Below are 18,092 nucleotides of genomic sequence, written 5' to 3' on the forward strand. Positions count from 1 at the left end.
TACCTGAAGCACAGTCAGTCAGTAAGTGTTCACCTAAAACCCAAGGAGCAGAGCCATTTCCAATCAAGCTGAATCCCCAGCCTCGGATTTTACCCCCACTCCTCCAAGTGGAGAATTCTTTAGATTATTTGAATATAAATGTCCCTGGCAGTGACCGCTGAAGAGTGTGGATCAATGAAGGCGGTCTCCTGTTCCTCTTCATGTGGCAGGTGGGAGGACCCAAGAGGGCAGAACCAGGAATCTGAGTGCTGGGAAGAAAGGGCAGGCGCTTGGAAATGCTCAAGCTCATCTCAGGGCTGTGGGTGGGAGCCATGCTGTGCAGCTATTTGAGGAACAAGCCTTTTAGGCTGGCAGCAAGTGACACTCACTATAGCTTTCATGTCCCAGCAGCCTTTCATCTTCACTGTCTCCACAGAGAGTTTCCTTTGGATAGAGACTGTACCCCCAGATCTTCTCCTCCAGGATTCTGAACTCTGCTGGGAGATGTCCATGTAGACGCCCACTTCCAAACACACTCAGCCCCTCCCAGCCCATCACACTGAGAATTTCTCTCTTTCCCTAGTCCCCAGAAGGTCCCACATCTATCCATCATCCATCATTTCCCCAAAAAAAGTATAAAAGGAAAAGACATAGTTTCCACCAAAGATACTGAGCTAATCAACCTTGTCCTTAAGTTGAGCAAGTGACAATTAACAGGTACTGCCGCATTCTATCACCTTCCTCTATTCCTTCCATCTTCAGAGGGCCTCCAACAAGCAATGACCCTGATTACTTTGTTCTCATTAGGTGACCCCTTGGCCTGTTCTTCCCATCTCTTGTCACCCATCACAATTAATTAAACACGGTTTGGTTTAGGTTTTCCATAGTGATGCTTTCTGTTTGTTTGTAAGCTCCTTGCAGACAGGCACCAGAGCTGTTTTGGTGATTACTGATTGTGCTTGGCAACCTATGTTCTTTTCAATCAATCCCTTCTCCTTAGCCTCAGATCTTCTTTCAGTGTGATGTAAGAGAATGGATGCTAGGCTGGGAGTTAGAATACCTCAGTTTTAGTCGCAGCCCTTCAGCCACTCGTGAGTGAGAAGCCTCCTGTGAGTCACCCTGCCTCTCTGGGTCACAGTTTCATAAAAGCAGGTTGGACTGTGATGTTCAAGAGGGGATCAGAAATACTTATGTTGGGAATGATATACAAATTGAAACAATACTTATTTTACATCTTCATGAAGGTTTTTCAAAAGCCTCTTAGTGGAAACTGCAGATCCACAATACTGGGGGATCCAGTTACTGCGGGATCATGGGTTTTAAAAAAAGATGGAGAGAATGTGGGATTCCAGCCCAAGCAGTCAGTAATTCCAGAACCATCTGAATTATGGCCCATGGGATGGAATGAGACACCGGTATAAAAGGTGGGGGTCTGGGGCACCTTGTACATTTCCTTTACAGAACATGAGTATATATAAACATGGGAGCAGAGAACAATCAGTCACATGCAGAATAAGGCAAAGATCAGAAGACAGGTCGGGGGGATCAGGCAGTGCCTCTGCACGGTAGAGGCACCCCAGTTAGCACTGGATTGAGTTATTGATGGCCACAGCAACTACCATCCAGTGCCAGAGTGAACAGGGGGCAGCAGAGACAGGTAAATAAGAATTCAAACTCCACATCAAGATCCACTGTCAGGGCTCTTTCCACAGGCAGACAGACTGCTCCCTGTCTTCAACCATAGTTTCCTCCTCTATAAAACTAGGAAATCAACCTCCCTGGGGAGGGTGGTTGGAAAAAATGAAAGGAAATCCTGTCTGAATGTACTTAGACCAGCCCCCAGCAGGTAGTAAGCACTTCATGAGAATTAGTGAGCCACCATCATTATTAAATGTGTTCAATCACAAAGTAACCAGGTACAAACCATAAGATTTCTCCCAAATCAAAATGCATCATCGAGGCCTACTCAGGAATCCAAGCCGGGCAGTGAGCTAAACTCAATCGAAGTCCTAAGCCTACTACCTGCATTTGTGATTCCCCAGCAGGCACATTCTGGGAAGAAAGCCAATCAGAACTGTGAATCTAGAAAAAGCACTGGAGCATCTTGGTCACACCCTTGAACTTCACAGTCTTTGTTCTGCCAAATGTGAAGAGAGACCCCTAAACTCAGAGAGACCATGCACATGTCTCCTTTCGGAGTACCCCTCACTTTCTAAATGCTTGGTTCGTTAAGCAGCATGAAGATGGGTCTGTCTTGCACACCATTCTTGCCCCCAGTGCCTCTTCTGACACACAGTGGGCCTGCATACTTCACAGTGGCTGGAGTGGGTGGAAAGAGGTACCTTCCCAATAGTATCCCAAGGTTTCAGTAAAAGGGTCCGTGTGAGCATGCATACCCTGGAGGCTCCATTTCTTAGTTCCAATCACATACCAGCTGGGCCCCTAACACCTCAATTTCTTCTGCTTAGAAAAATGTTAGAAGGTGTTCCCCCCTCCTCCCTAGGCTCCCCATTCTGACTTACGCTGGATAAGCAACTTCAGATTGCTGAACAGCAACACACAACACAGCTGGGTGAAAATTCCTGTGTCCTGAAATTCCTGGAAAACTGATGCAGAGCAAGCATTCAGAGACAGACACCACCCCCACCCTCAGCCCTGGAGAGTCAAAGGCAAGAGGAAGGCAGCAAGCCTGCAATAAGAGAACTGAGCCTTGATTTCCTTAAGAAAGAATTTTGCTTCCTTTCCAAGCACTCCACCCAAGACAGAGATAGAAAAAACCACAAGTGAATTAATTACCAGCACTTATATCGCTAGCTGAGCCAGGACTTCCAGCATTTCTGGTGGAAGCCTCTTGGTCTTTCAGCCCACAGGGACCAGAATTAGAGGAATCACTCCCCAATCCCAGGAAATATATGTTGCTTTGAGAGGAGCTTTAGTGCTAGTGCCCCAAGGAGTTCAGTGCTTGACTGTAGGGAAAAAGAAAACTTAGCCAAGGATTTGGTGTTTAATTCAAAGAAGCAAGAGGTTTAGATCAGAACACAAATTCGCTGATCCTGAGCAAGTTGCTTCATTCCTCCTGTCTTCCCCCAGCCCCCAGATATGAATCCTTGATTCCCAAAGAATTTTAATGTTCTAAGAAGCATGCACAAAACACCCAAAATATTCAGGTTCCTCACGTGCATCTGAGACTTTCTATTTGGAAAATTTTTTCACTTGAACAAACCTTGCTTAATTTCAAGTAACAGAAAGGTCCATGTGGAGAGTTTTTAAAATTAAATGATACAATATTTTAAGCTGGTTGACTGTATTCAAACGCATGCCTCAACTTCAACCAGGTGAAAAGGGTGTAGTTTTTCATTTATTCACCAATGAAGAATTTTAAGAACTTTCTTTTGTTCTTTCTACACCTCCAAGCCTTCCCCCACCCCTAAAACAACCAGGCTGACTTCTGTGCTCAGACATATTCTGGCCCTGTTGAGCTAACCATTGTACCCACGTGCCCTGGGATCCCACAGGCCCTGAAGAGAAGGAGAGAAAAAATCAAACCAAAATGTATTCCTCACCTCTCACCTTCACCTTGAACCTGCTCCTCCCGCTCACCTCCATGTGCATATTATCAAAAGGAGAGCATATTATCAAAGTTCCTCCTTCCTCTTCTCAATACCAATCAATAATAGTATTACCTAACATTCACTCAGTGTTTACTATGTGCCAAGCATCATTCTAAGCACTCTATACAGCAAACTAGACCCTCAAGAGGATCCTCAAGAGCAGGGACCACACTGACACCTAACAGTCGTTGATTCAGCGAATGTCTGATGAAGTGATGAATGAGCATTTAAAGCTTAACAATCTCACATGGTGGGCACTATTATCACCCCATTTCACAGATGGCAAACATGAAAGAGAAGTAAAAGAAAGGTGAAGTCCTTAGACCAAGTTTGCAGAGCTAGAACGTGGCAAAGCCAGGCAGTCTCAATCCAAAACCCAAGTTCATGCCAACGCAATTATTAAGTTCTTCTTCTTTACATCTCTGCAGTTGCCCTTCTCCCATCTCTACTCCTCCTGTACAGCCTCTCCCACCAAAACCACACAACAGCTTTGATTTGGCTTCTCTGCTTTAAGCTTTCCAGTGACCAATCCATCCAGAAACTGCCCCAAGTGTCATCTTTCTAAAATTCAAATCAGAGCTGGGCACAGCAGCACACACCTGTAATCCCAGTGACTCTGGAGGCTGAGGCAGGAGGATTGCAAATTTGAGGCCAACTTCAGCAACTCAGTGAGACTCTAAGTAACTTAGCAAGTTCCTGTCTCAAAATAAAAAATAAAAAGTGCTGGGGATGTGGCTGGCTCAGTGGAAAAGCACTTCTGGATTTAATCTGCAGCACCTAAATAAATAAAGAGAGAGAGAAATAAAATTCAAAACTGACTTCGTCACTACTCAATTGAAAAACTTCCAAAGGCTCCCAATTAAATGAAAAATAACATTCAAAATCCATACAAAGCTTTTAAGACCCTCCCTGCCTAAATCCTTCTCTCATATCCTCCCACTGATCTCAGTTCTTTGGCCAGCTACATTCAATCCTACAAACTACTACAAATAGCATCTTGCTCATTCATAGAAACTGCCCTGAATGCCCTCTTCCCCTTGAATGCCAATTAAACTTTCAAGTCCTACCCAAGAATTTCCTCTGTGAAATTTCCCTCCAGCCCAACTCCTACTCCAATCACACATTCATACACCCCAAACTGGGGTAGGAGGAGGTACTGCCTTTTAAGCTACTCTACAAATGTTCTACCAGGTAACATAGCAACACTGATGCATGTTGTACCTCTTTGCCTGATAGCCTTCCAAACCAGACCAGGAAAAGCCTCAGGGACAGGGATCACACTGGTATCTAATGGTCACTCACTTAGTGAATGTCTAATGAATGAACTTATTCCAAAAAACAAAAGGCCTATTTCAACCAATCATACACTGAGGACTGCTTCTCAAAGCACTTGAAGATATCTCAAAGACTTTATTATTTTATACAATCCAAAGCCCCAGCAAGTGTTCATATAATTTTTATACTGAAATCATCTCTGGGGTATTATTAGTAACCCTGAACAGGACAGGGTTCTCCAAAAGAAGAGGTGTGACTGAGTCCCTTCCCATTGGCCCTCCAGGACCACCTACCAGGTCAACCAAAACCAGCAGGCACTGAACTGAGGACAGTAAAGGAGCCCAGGACACATACCACTGGCTTCAGGAACACTGGAGACCTCAGCCTCCAACTGCAGCCACAAACCTGGCGTTGAGGGATTGTTACAGGAGTCACCAATTAGAGAAAGATAAATGTAGATTTGAGTGTTATTCTGATTAATGGCCTTTAAACCTTTCTGAACAACTGCCTCATTCGAAAAAATAATTTCTCTATGGTCTGCCAATAGGAGTATATTTATTTATAAATAGCTTACATATAAATTACCCATGTGTTTTATTGTTTCCTTCCTATATCCTCCAAGAATGTTCTTATATGTACCTAAGTCCGGAGGTCACTTATCTGGATAACAATCTTCCCCACCCCATCCTCTTGAAAGGAAGAGGATGCACATGGCAAACAGCAGGGTAAGTCTGGCTGCCAGGAGCCCCAGAAGGTCCCCATGGGATCCTGGGAGGTATGTGTATGCTAGCTCATGCCCCCCGTAGCTGCCACTCCAACACCTGCCACACCCATGCAGTGACAGAGCTAACCAACAGAAAATTCTTCCTCTGTAGCTTATTCCTTTGACTTTCTTGCCCAGGTACCTACTCCCTTCTCTACATGGCATCTCTGCCAATATCTGAGGACAATTACCCTGTCCCCAATGAGCCTCATCCCTCCAGGGAATCTACATGAGCACAGGCAGCCTCTCCATCTCCAGTGACAACAATGAGCCAGCCTCAAACAGCCTTCCACAAGCATTTACATGGTCCCAGGCTGGCTGCTGCCTATAATTGTTACAGGAAACCATTGGTTTGTAAAGAACAACAACAAAAAGTCTTTCCAGTTCATCCTCAAGTAGATCAAACCAAGTGGAATGTGAATGTGCTTAACATAGATTCAATAAAAGCTGTTCCACGGTAAATGCACTGCTTTTCCCACTGAAAGAGAGAAGGCATTTCCAATGGTGGCCAACGGGGTCCAGGTGATCTCTGAATTCACTGAGTAACTGATTCAGTGGATGTTTTCGAGCTCACACTCCTAGAAACCTGCATCTCTCCATCACACATTAGTGGGCCCATGCACACATGTATGTGAACACATATGTACCCATATAAAACACGAACACACCCCTCTCCCACAAAAAAATGTGCTTTATTAAAGCAACAAACATTTACTGATCACCTGCTTTCTGTCAGAGGCATGATATTCACACACAAGCCTGTATATATATTAATCAGCAAAGGGAAACAGGGTCCCCCTGTCCCCTGCCCCACCTTGGTTTTGTCTTATCGTTTCCAAAAGAGTACCTTCTCACATACATTCTGCAACAGGAATTGGAAAACCCAGCTAAGCTATCACAACTTGCATTAAGGAAAGGAAAGCCAAAGAAGCCAAAAGACACATTAAAATGTAGCCATTGGTTATATATTCTACATGAGGAAAAAATAGCTCCACTCTGCATTAATGCAAGACTGAAAATTCAACATCAGGCTAAGCAAACAGCAAAGTTTCCACAGCAACTAAAACCCCACCATCCTCTGCCTCCGCGGCAACTACCACGCGAGGGTGTGAGATGGTCACACCCATTACCCAGCACGCGCATGGAAAAATGAGACCACAGATGAGAAGTGGTGGACTCTACGTACACTTCACTGCTTGAACTCAAAACGCTGTCTGTGGGCTTTTCTTTTAAAAGTAAGCTATTTTAAAATACTAAATGGTGAGTTCCATTTTCTTTGCTGCACTATAGCAGAAAAACGATGGCCAATGGAGAGATGGCCAAGAGCCAAGGCTAGTCTCATCCCCTTTAGGGTACAGAAGGGGATTTGCTTGGTGGGTTTCCAGTCTATGCCAGAGCAACACCTTCTAGCCCTGCCTAAGCCCTTTCCCTGAAAGACTTCTTCCAACAATGCCAAAAACACGGGGCACCCTGGGCAACCTGGCAGAGGAGGAAGCATTTCGGAATAGGGCTTATGCTTCCAAGGCCAGTTTCCAGGAGCAACTACTCAATACTGCTTCATCTTGTGCCCTTATCATTTTTTTTTTTTTTAAATAGAACAACCCGCTAGGCTTTTTAGCAAAATCTTCATTTTCTGTTGGCATGTCTGACCTTGACTACCAGGTTGGGCTTGTCAAGCAAGCCCAATCCAATTCCCCTTTCCTCTACTCCAGTGCATTCCAGAACTTCTCGTCTTATTGTAAAATGATTTGGGATTCCCAGAGGGCTTCTTGGAATTTCAGAGATGCAAATCCTATCCAAGAAGGGAGGAAGATGGAGCATCTTAGGGGGATGACATGAGGCACAGCAATAATGCCAGAGATGGGGTTAACCATGACTCCTCCACGATGCAAACTCCCCAGGAGCAAAATGACTGGAGTATGAATCACCTGCTTACATCAAAATCTGTTCCCACAAAATCCATCCCACATTGTTTAGGATTAATCACAAGCAGTTAATTCTAAATAACTCAGTGGTGTATGTACTGCTGGTGCAATATTAGAAAACTTATTATGAGTTTTACCTGGATACAGGGTTAATTTCTGCAAAGCATCATCCAGAAATATTAGGACCCACCCACCCACCCATCCATCCTCCTCACCTACATGGCTCACTGTAAAGGTCAGTTTGCTTTAAATAGAATGAAGAACAAAGAAGTAGTAGTTGGGAAACAGACTTTGACCTGATAATAGGAAAGAGCCCCCTGATACCCAGCAGTGATCAGAGATACTTTAGGCTGCCTTGAAAAGCACCAAGTCGCTGGACAACCACCCAGTTGTATGGGGGGTTTTTTTGTGGGGCGGGGGATAGGAGGTGGGAGGGTGGTCTTACACAGAAGAAAAGAGAATAAGAAACAAGTAGTTAGAGCCAATGACCTTTAAAGTCCTTCCTAAACTTGTCCCATGATTCTCTACAAGGTACCGTGGTTTTCAGAGCACTGCACAGGGCAAAGCCACAGCTAGAAGGCTATACAAATCTGTTAGCATCCTCTATGAAGGTCACAGGATCTGTGCTTCATCCCTCACAGATTACTTCTGCAGCCCAGAGTCCCCTCGAATTCCAGCATGACTCTATAAAACTAAGCAGAAACTCACAGAACCCCATGCTACGTGCCATTACCTCTGCCTAAACTCCAGCCTGCCTTTCCTGACCCAGGTGGAGCAAATAGGCTGTGGAAGGGTCCATCTCCCAGGGATCTCATGGGTCAGAGGCCCAATGCCCTCCAAGCCTCCTCCTCCCTGGTCCCTTCGACCTCCATGACTAACCATGCAAGAAACAGGGCTCCATCAGGAGAGGGGAGAAACCAAAGAAAATGAGATGGAAAGAAGCAGCCATGAGTGTTTGGTGACCTCTCAGCTTGCCCAGGCTTTTTCCCACTGTTTTGGTTCACAAATGAGTGATTTTGGCTTTGCTTTCTGTCTTCTCTCTCCTCACAAGCAAAGGTCCTCATTTTTTTATTTGACAGCAACTTACTAAATAAATAAGCTGAACACTCACTCACTGCACTCCTCTCTCTTCTTCAGGGGCTGTAGGCAACACATTTCCAATCAGACCTCCAGGAGAGGTTAAGAATTGTGCTTAATGCACCAGTGTAGGTAGGTGAGAGGCAAAAATGTCAGGAGAGGAGGGGATGAAGAGCATCTTATTGGAAAAACTTGAAGGAAAAACTCCCAGAAACATTTCCATAGCTACAAAGATACCATACTAAAATAAGAATCTTGGTCAAACCAAAAGGATCCTAAAGGTATTCACAACTCAGAGATGTGACCCAGGAGCTCCCCATGGCCTACAGTTCATGTCCCCATCTTTCTCTACCTCCACCCCATTTAGGTTCTCTATACCTAACACACTGCAGGGTTTGTCCCCAAGAAAGTAGAAAGCATTCACCATTCCTAGGACTGGATGCAAATCAAGGCCTGTCACAGAGGGCAGCTGGGTAGTTCAGCAGGATGACTCTGGGGTCAATATGTCTTTAAAACTACTGGTTCCTGGATTTATGAGAAAAGACAACTTTGGAAAATGCATTGTTTAGGAACATTGTGAACAGCGATCAAGGTCTGAGAGCAAATATAGACAATGACACATTTAAAGGGTGGGGGGCATATTGCTTTTAAATGGGTCACTGGAAGATACCCATTTCTGGACAACAGTCATGACAACCCACCAGTGATGTTACTTCCCAAAGAGATCAAACAGAGCGGCCTAGAGAGCCGTGCTTGTCCTTCTCCCCTGCCAGCCACAGCCTGTCACCCACAGCAACTCCCAGCCACCATGGATCAAGCAGACCAAACATGGCCACTTCAGATGGAAAACCTCAGGGTGATGAGCAGAGGTATTTCTCTGTTTAAATACCAATTCATTCCTCTAAATCTTCAGCAAATATTTCCAAACGTTTCTGCCTTTCCCCACTGGATATTTCCTGTTTCTCCTCCCACCACACCTTCCAAAGTGAACTTCCTATGTGCTCCAGATAATCCCACGCTCCCTAGCCACGACTCTTCCACCTCTGAGGGTTAAGTCATGGCAATTGTGTCTGTGATGAAGGGTCATGGGTGGAGGGAATCACATCTACACCCAGATCAACATTGCTGTCACCAGAAAGCAATGTGTGAAGACAGAGGTGGATCCACAGGGTGGGGGCGGGGGGGCCTTAAGAAACATAATATCACAAATGCATAATTAGGTACAGGGCCTTGGAAAGGGCCAGTGCCAGTGAGAATACACAAAAGGGTTAGTTTCAGGGTGAATCCACCTCTGTTATCAGCTCATCCTCGCACACACGAAGGAAAAAAGAAGAAAAAACCAGGGAACGAAAATTTGGTGTTGTTAGGTCTGAAGAGAAAGTAGCAAGAGAGCCAGAGAAAGCCTGGCGGACCCGTTTGGGAGTCCATCTTCTACTACCAACCCTGAGTGAGATGCTGGGCATCTTCTGGTACCTGGGAAACCAAAGGTAAGTCTGAAGAGCCCCTCCCATCCAGCGATGCTCAGTGCGCTGCAGCCGGGCTCTGACTGCCCCTGGGCCCCTGAGTCCAATCCCCCGTCACTTCACTGCAAACCAGGGTCTTGAGGGTGGGAATGGAGTACTCATTCATTTTCATTTCCTCTCAACATCCTCTCTCACTCTGACCAGGAGGAGCAAGTCTCCTGGGACTGGCCGGCTGATAACCTCCTGCACCAGGGGTTTGACATTTCGCTTATCATCCACATCCAGGGAGGCAATGCTCCATTTCACGATGGAGAGACACAGGGCCATTTGTGTTAATGAAGGGAACAAAAAGCAGCAGTAAATTGCCATGTTGGGGGTCTGAGCTTTAGAGTCCCAGAGATGCCTGCCCAACACCCAGCACCAAAGCTTGCCCTCATGCCCCGTAACTACAACCAGGTCAGCGGCATTTTTTGGATCGGATCTGTCACCTCACCCCTTCAGTGGGGTGGTCAAGCCTGCCGTACCTGCCATGCTGGGTTACTGCAGGGACCAGGCACTATGTCTGCAGGGCGAAGAGCTGTGAATACAGCCTGTCACAACCATTGTCAGCTATCTCACGCTCTTGGGCAGGAGAAAAACAGCAGCGACATGGCTTTTATACCCTCCTGAGATACACCTCCTTTTTCTTCTGCACCTTTCAAACTGGGCTAAAAGAAAAAGGTGTGATAGGGTAGCTCAAAGGGAAGCAGCAAATCTTCTGTGAAACCAAATAGTCCATTCTTACCTGGGACCAAGAGCCCAGAGTGAGAACCTGCTCTTTCCCAGAGACTATGAAGACCACTTTATACGTCTCATCTCGCTCCAGGTCAAATTTCTTACTTTACGGAAAGGCCAGATAATGTAGTGGTTAAAAATGTGGACTCTCAGGCTGGGGTTGTTGCTCAGGAGTACAGCGCTTGCCTAGCATGACTGAGGCACAGGGTTTGACCCCTGGCACCATATAAAAATAAACAAATAAAATAAAGGTATTGTGTCTATCTACAACCAAAAAAATATTTTTAAAAAAAATGTAGACTCTCAAGACAGACTGCCCAGATAGAACCTCCAGTTTTGCCTCTTATTAACTGTGTGATCTTAGACAAGTTTCACCTCTGGTCCCTGCATCTCCTCATCTCCTTAAGTAATAGTGTGTCCAGAGTGGTTAAGGGTTATAAATGCAAAGCAGTTAGTATTGAGCAAATGTTGATTATTAGCTGCTGCTGTTATTATTATCATTATCATGAATGAAGATACCAAAGCTTCAAAAACCTGCTGCAAAGACATGTAATCTGTGAGGTGGACAGATTATTTTCCTACCAGCAGCCATACTCTTGGCCACTATGTTAAATTTAGTACAAGTTCCAAATTTCTCTGCTGGTCAGTTTCTTCATCTGCAAAATGGGGCTAGTTCATGATACTGACCTCGTGAGAGTCTTGTGAGGACAAGATGAGTCAAAACACAAGCCTGCACCAAGGTGTCAGGCACCTGGTGATAGTCAATAATAGTAATGGTGACAGTAACGTCATTGCTACTTTGTCCAAGGAAGGACACAGCCTTCAGAGCCCTGTCCCAAAGCCTCTCTCACTCCAGCTCATTTCTAGAGTCTCACTGCTATAATCCACTGCAGAGCCACTGAGTACAGGGCATAGGAGGAGTGAGGAAGGGCAGGCTAGTCCCACCCTCCAGAAGTGGGCTCATGGCCCACTTCTTCTGCCTTGTGAAGGAGGGAGAGGACGCAGCTGATGGGCCCCAGGAACTGGAAACCATCTTTCCAGGGCAGCCTGCAAAGGGAGATAGGGGCCTTGAAAATAATTAGCCCCCAGTGCTGGGCCCGGGATAGCTCATTACCAAATGCAAATGCGAGTCCCCCCCCCCCCCCCCCCCCCCCCCCCCCCCCCCCCGCCACTCCAAGGCTCCTGGCAAAAAGCCTGCCTGACCCTCAACCTTCCTGAATCTGGACCAGAGCGGTACCCACTGCCCACCCCCTTTGCAGCTCACAGCTGGTGTGCAGTCGTGGAAGAGGCTGTGCTCGCCCCACTGAAGGGAGAACAAGGAAGAAGGGTCTTATTTCTTTAAAGAAGGCAGAGATGTTACAGGAGGGGGGGAGATTAGAAAAATTGTTCTTCCCTCAGCAGTTAAAAGAGGGATAATTGGAGCAAGTGGCAGGCGGCTGTTCAGCATTTAGCATACAGCATACCCAGGAAATCTCACTTGGTAATCAGGAGGGGAGGAGGAAAAAGGAGCAATCAGACCCCTATTCAGGCTCCGTTTAGCGACAGCCCCTGCTGGCTGGCTGGGCTGGTGGAGAGCGGGGCTGATCCCATCTATAGTCTGAATGCTAGGCTACGCGGGGAGCAGGTCCCTCCTTTGTGTACGTTTTAAGACCTTGCCTCTGTGCTACCTGCTCCATCCCAGGGAGAGGCATTCAGAAAGGAATTCTCCTTTCCCCTCTGATTACTCACCACTCCCCTGTGGTCCCCATCCATCCAAGGCCATTCATAGCTGACACAGATTAGGAACAATGCCATGTGACAATGTCAGCAGGGTGTGCAATGGGGAGAGGGAGGGGACACGACTGTTTTTACTCAAGTGCCCCCAACTGGGGCCATCACTGGTAACTCAACTACGAGTCTGATATCTCTGGACCTCAGCAAATGCTCAGGGATAAGCAGTCTCTGCTGGGTATACGCCATCCCATCCTCATTCTGGCTTTGAGAGATGGGGGAAGAGTCACTCCATTCTCAAAAAAAGAAAAGTAGCTTAAGTTCATTTTGAAGGCCACACAGAGGCATGAAGACATCAAACAACCTCAGTAGGATGTCAGCTTCAGGTAGCAAGAGGGATGGGGGATGGTCACTAGTGGGTATCTCACCACAGTGCCCTTGTAAAAGGCTCTGGTCCCTATGGACACCACCCTCCACTGTACCTCACCACAGGATCCCAACAACTGAAAACAATGGCTGAGACTCAAGACAAGCATCTTCTGGTCTGGGCAGCTACCCAAGTCAGGAGGAGAAGGCAGCAGACACAGAACCCACTTTGTCTTTGCCAGTGGAATAGGACACTTCACTAAATTTATCCCAAACTGTGGTCATACAAATGCTATGTGACACAGGTAGGCCTGTGTCATGAGGATCAGGAGCGGAGATGGACTCATGGAGACTTCTCCCTTTTCCCTGGCTCTACTCTCTCCCTGCAACATCCTGACTCTGTGTTAAATGGACTCTTCAGGGAAACTGGTACTGAAATTTATATACCTTGGCAGTGAATCAATGCTTCACAACCATAAGGGTGTTGAGAAATTCAATACATGCACATTCATAACGAAGAATGTTTAAAAAAAAATAATCGAATTCAAACTCAATTCAAGTTAATGGCAAACCCTTTCCCATGAAGAGGCTGTTCCCTGAAGGAGCTGAGGCTACCCCTTCTCCAGCCTGGAGGCTACCATTACAGGAATAAGCTAAACAAAAAGCCAGGTGAACATGCTGTGCTGTTGATTGACTATATTCCAAACCAGTTATGCATTATTTTTTAAAATCATTTTGACTTTTCTACACTTCGGTCCTCCAAGATCACTACTGGTTGCACACCAAAGTATTTATTTGTCAGGTAAAAATTTGGGACCTCTTCTCCGTCTATCCATCATATGCCATAATGTTCAGTGTTACTATTAATTGGGGTGGGAGCCTTGGAATGAAGATTTCTCAAGGAAGCTGTGCAGAATTCAGTGAGTGGCCAGGACTAATAGGTGTGCCCATTGCACACCTAATGAAAGGGAACATACTGTATCCTTTAGCTCTTACCCTGGGCCCAGATCTCCCACAGCAATATCTTGTGTCTTCCCAACAGGGAATCAGCATAGTCCAAAGCAGCACTACAGGAGATGGGTCTCTCTGTGCACTCTTCCTGGGGTGCATCATGGGGACATTTTGGAGCCATCAAGGCATGGAGAGCCAGACAGGCCACAGCAATATCCCAGGCATGTTACTAGCTAATGGACCATAAAGGGTGACTCCAACAGGTCCTGACCATGTCCGTGTGATGGGGCAAGAACCTCAGCCCTCCCTATTCTTGGAACTGCCAAAGCACCAAGCCATTAAAAAATCTTCCATGCCAGGTGCAAGCCCTCACACCATCAAATGGCAGGGTCCATCCCGCAAGTTGGGATGATCAGGTACTTGATACATAATATTCACCGCTGGGGATACATCCTCCGGTTTCAGTTCTCTGCCTTGTGCAATTTAAGGGGGACAGGGATGGCTACAATCTCACTTCCCACTTCACCATTTTATCCTTGGGAAAATGGGCAGGCATTTGTTTCGGCTATTTGTCTTGTTTTATGCAGAACTTCTTGACACTGAGCAGCTGCTACGATTTTGCCCTTAATATTTCACAGGTGAAATTTTTTGCTTCCTCTAAAAATTAACTATGTGTGGAGGCAGTGGGTATTTTCTAATCGCTGTGATGCGTTTTTGTGATTGATTAACTATTATGACAATTACTGGGATCATCGGGCTCCAAGTTATCAACAGTAAATTCTGTTTCTTCCCCCACCACCCATCCCTGCCTCAACCTTTGTACGGTTCTGTTCCAGGCTGGCCAAATGTTACTGTTAAACAGTTTATTTATTCCATGTATGCATCAGGAGAACAAATAATTAATGTTGTGTGTTTGCCTTCAACAAATAAGAGTTATCAATCCATGGCCAAGATGTGATCTGAACCTTGTAGAAAGAACAATTATTAAAATACACATATTGCATTCAGCTATTTAACAATTACTGCATATGATGTCTTCTGAAGAAATTCCACTGGAGACTGGAAAACACACACATACAAAAATAAATAAGAGAGAAAAGGCAAATTGTATACATATACAGTATAGAGATTCTTTCTGCAGGAAAGTGCTGATCCAAACCTGCCCAGAGGAAATGAGTTCTTTTTAAACACAAAAAAATGCAATCAGGGATAATCAGCAAGTTAACAACACACTTGCAAACACCCTGGTCCCTAGAAAGGAAGAATGCCAGCTTCCAATGCACGTTCTGAGAACAAAACAGATCCTTTGGGCAAATGAGAAAACAAGTGATCATGTCAGCGTCTTCAGGCAGAACTTTTTCCAAAGACAAGAAGCTCTGGAACATTGGTCAGCTCCAGAAGGCACCTGCTTGTGAAAAGCATTTCAATGATCACATTCCCCAAGTTATTTTTGTGGATTGGGGTTCTCTCTGCCCCTCTTGCCCACCTTTTCCCTGATGAGTTCAGTAAGGGTGAAGAGAAGCCCTAGAAGGACAATGTGTCTGTCTGGCATCTTCCTCTTGGACAGCCCACCCATAGAAAGGGAGATATGATGCCCAACCCAGTAGTACAGGAAAGAAGTGAGCCTCAGGGAACATTCCAGCAACAACTCGGGCATGACCTCCAAATGCAGCTTCCAAGAAAACCTCCATGTGTCCTAGTATCCAGCATGTACCACCTGCAGAAGAAACTTTGATTTTTTAAAATATTTTTAAATAGCTACTGGTAGCTAAAATTCATATCAATCATAACTTGCTTTAGGATTTGGGCTGTTTCAGAAATGTTTAAGAAACCCTTGTAAACATAATCTTACTCAAAAACCCCAGGGCGGAGGGGCCTTACCTGAATGAAGAGATCTTGAAAATTAGGAGCAAGTCACTCACCTGACCACATCCTCAACCTCCCTGTACCTTGTACCAGCTGGTTCTTACCCTTGATTGCATACTAGAGTCATGGGAAGATATAAAAGTATATAGATGCTTGGATTTCTACCCCTGGGAATCTAAGTGAGCCTAGGTAGAGCCTGGATGTTTTTAAATTCTCCCAGGTGATCCTAAAGTGCAACCAAGGTTGGGGACCACTGTCCTGCCCTAGAACATGCTGCCACCTCCATGAAGAGACCAGCATCGGATGGCGACACAAAACATCTCCAGGAGAATTCAAGGCTTAACTCAGGAAGGACAGGAGAAAGGCAAGTTCCTAGTCTCCCCAGACACATATCTGTCTGATCAGTTTCCACACACTTGGTCACCTTGATGGTCCCTCTTACCTAAATCTAAGTGGGTGGTGAGTCTAGGAATTTGCATTTTGAGCATTTGTCAAATTAAAGTCTGGGCCACTTCTCCCAGATCTGATTCCCAAAAGAATTTAGTGCACAAGGCAAGTGCAGCCTACCCTTGTGCAGCGTCATCCCTCCTACTCCCTGGGAAGTGGTAGTTGAACTTGAAGGGTGCTCCAAACTATGCTGGAGAAGCTTGCAGGGCTTGGTTAAACAAGGATCCAGTCAATTTCAGTGCCTGTCCGCACTGTTCTTGGAATGTGGATAGGACAGGAAAGGGAACCACATCCAAAGTCCTCATGTGAAAAATCCTCATTATTAGAATAAGAAGGGAGAAAGGCTTCACCACCTTCTAGATACCACCCCCCCCCAAGCTTGAGGGTGTGACAGAAGGGTTGGGTTTATAACAGGGCTGCCTAAGGACCCTGCAATCCATCTGCCCTCATTCTCTGCACAGGCATTCCTTATGCTGGGGGTCATAATCCCCAAGCACCCAAGTCTTAAAGGGTCATGAGGACAGAGACAACCACTTTGCCAATTTTTATCTAATTTCTTGTTTAGTGTTGATCCTGCTCAACCATGCTGCAGCAGAAGGAGCCAAGCTGGAGAGGACTCTTCAGTCTTCTCCATGTAGCCCTTTGAGTTGAGTACACAGCCTCTGGTTGAGTGGCCAGGATTCTCCTCCAGCTGAGATCTGATAGATTTTTCCATTGAGAGCAAGCAAAGGATTTCCTCTGCCTCCTCAGGGCCCAATTCTCTTTTAACAGGCAGCTTAAGATGCACTTGAACATAGAACTCACTTCTATCATGCACCTGGGCCCTCACTCACTCCAATGGGTGGATCTCTATCAAGAATGGAGAGGGGAGAGGACCTTACCTTCTGAGCACAGCGTGCCACCATAGCCAGTGGTAGAACAGTCACAGGTGGGGTGGCCGTCCAGGAGGAAGCAGATCCCTCCATTTTCACAGGGACGCTCACCACAGGGTCCCTCGGCTTCCATCTGGACACCCTGGCTCCCCAGAAGCCGAGGCTCCGAGTTGCCATATTTGAGATCCATGATTAATCCCTTGAAGCCGGGCATGGCCTGTACTCCATCAAGGGTCAGGGCAGAAGGCCGAATGTCAGCGGGGACTCCACCAAGGAACAAGTCACTGACCACATCCATGTACGGCCGCTGGGGCTGCAGCTCCCCAGACTGGCCCTCGCCATCCAGCACCAGCACGGTGCGCAGGCGATCGCGGCTCACCATGAGGAAGTGCCAGCTGCTGTCGTTCACCTGCTTGTTGGACAGCACGGCAGTCTCAGCGCAGTCCATGCTAAAGCGGAGCTGAACGCGGCCATCCACCAGGGAGAGGCAGAGGAAGTCACAGACGCCACCATCGTCCAGGTAGAGGAGCAGCCCCGTGGAGACGTTGGTCTTGAACTGGAAGCTCAGATCACTGCGCGTGCTGGCGTCCCAGCGGAGGTAGCGGGCCCACTGGTTGGGGAGGCCCATGAACTCCAGGCCCAAGCAGAGCCCCAGCAGGGACCCCAGCAGGATGCTGGCCTTGAGGGTGAAGAAAACTGAGTGGAGAGTGAAGCTCATCCTGGCTGCGGGCACAGAGCCCCGAGGAGCACAGGCCAGGAACAGGGGAAGGATCTCCCTTTGGTGGTGGAAGGGAGAGAGGCAGACAAGACAGAGTGGGAAGAGAGAACACACAGGAGGAAGGAGGCACACACACAAATATCAAGAGGGAGAAGCAGGAGGAAAGAGAACAAGACGGTCCCAGATGGGCACGAGCAAGAAATCCAGTAAAGAGGCAGGAAAATAGACAGGAGAGAATGGCACTGGGTGGGAAGGTGAGGACGAGTGTCTTTCTCCAAGACAAGATCTCAGCTAT

At 46.5% G+C, this 18,092-nt stretch overlaps 1 protein-coding gene across 4 annotated transcripts in view; it reads right to left on the minus strand.

The window, feature by feature from the left end:
* Positions 1-17,797, minus strand: part of Nrxn3 (neurexin 3) — a 1,482,316-nt gene extending 1,464,519 nt beyond the window's left edge. For all 4 annotated transcript variants that reach the window (XM_071606618.1, XM_071606610.1, XM_071606632.1 and 1 more), the window contains exon 1: positions 17,089-17,797. In XM_071606618.1, coding sequence (XP_071462719.1) covers positions 17,089-17,797 — 709 coding nt within the window. The remainder of the gene's footprint in view (positions 1-17,088) is intronic.
* Between the last annotated feature and the right edge of the window lie 295 nt (positions 17,798-18,092).

This window comes from Marmota flaviventris, chromosome 2, assembly GCF_047511675.1.
Source record: "Marmota flaviventris isolate mMarFla1 chromosome 2, mMarFla1.hap1, whole genome shotgun sequence".
Lineage (NCBI taxonomy): Eukaryota > Metazoa > Chordata > Mammalia > Rodentia > Sciuridae > Marmota > Marmota flaviventris.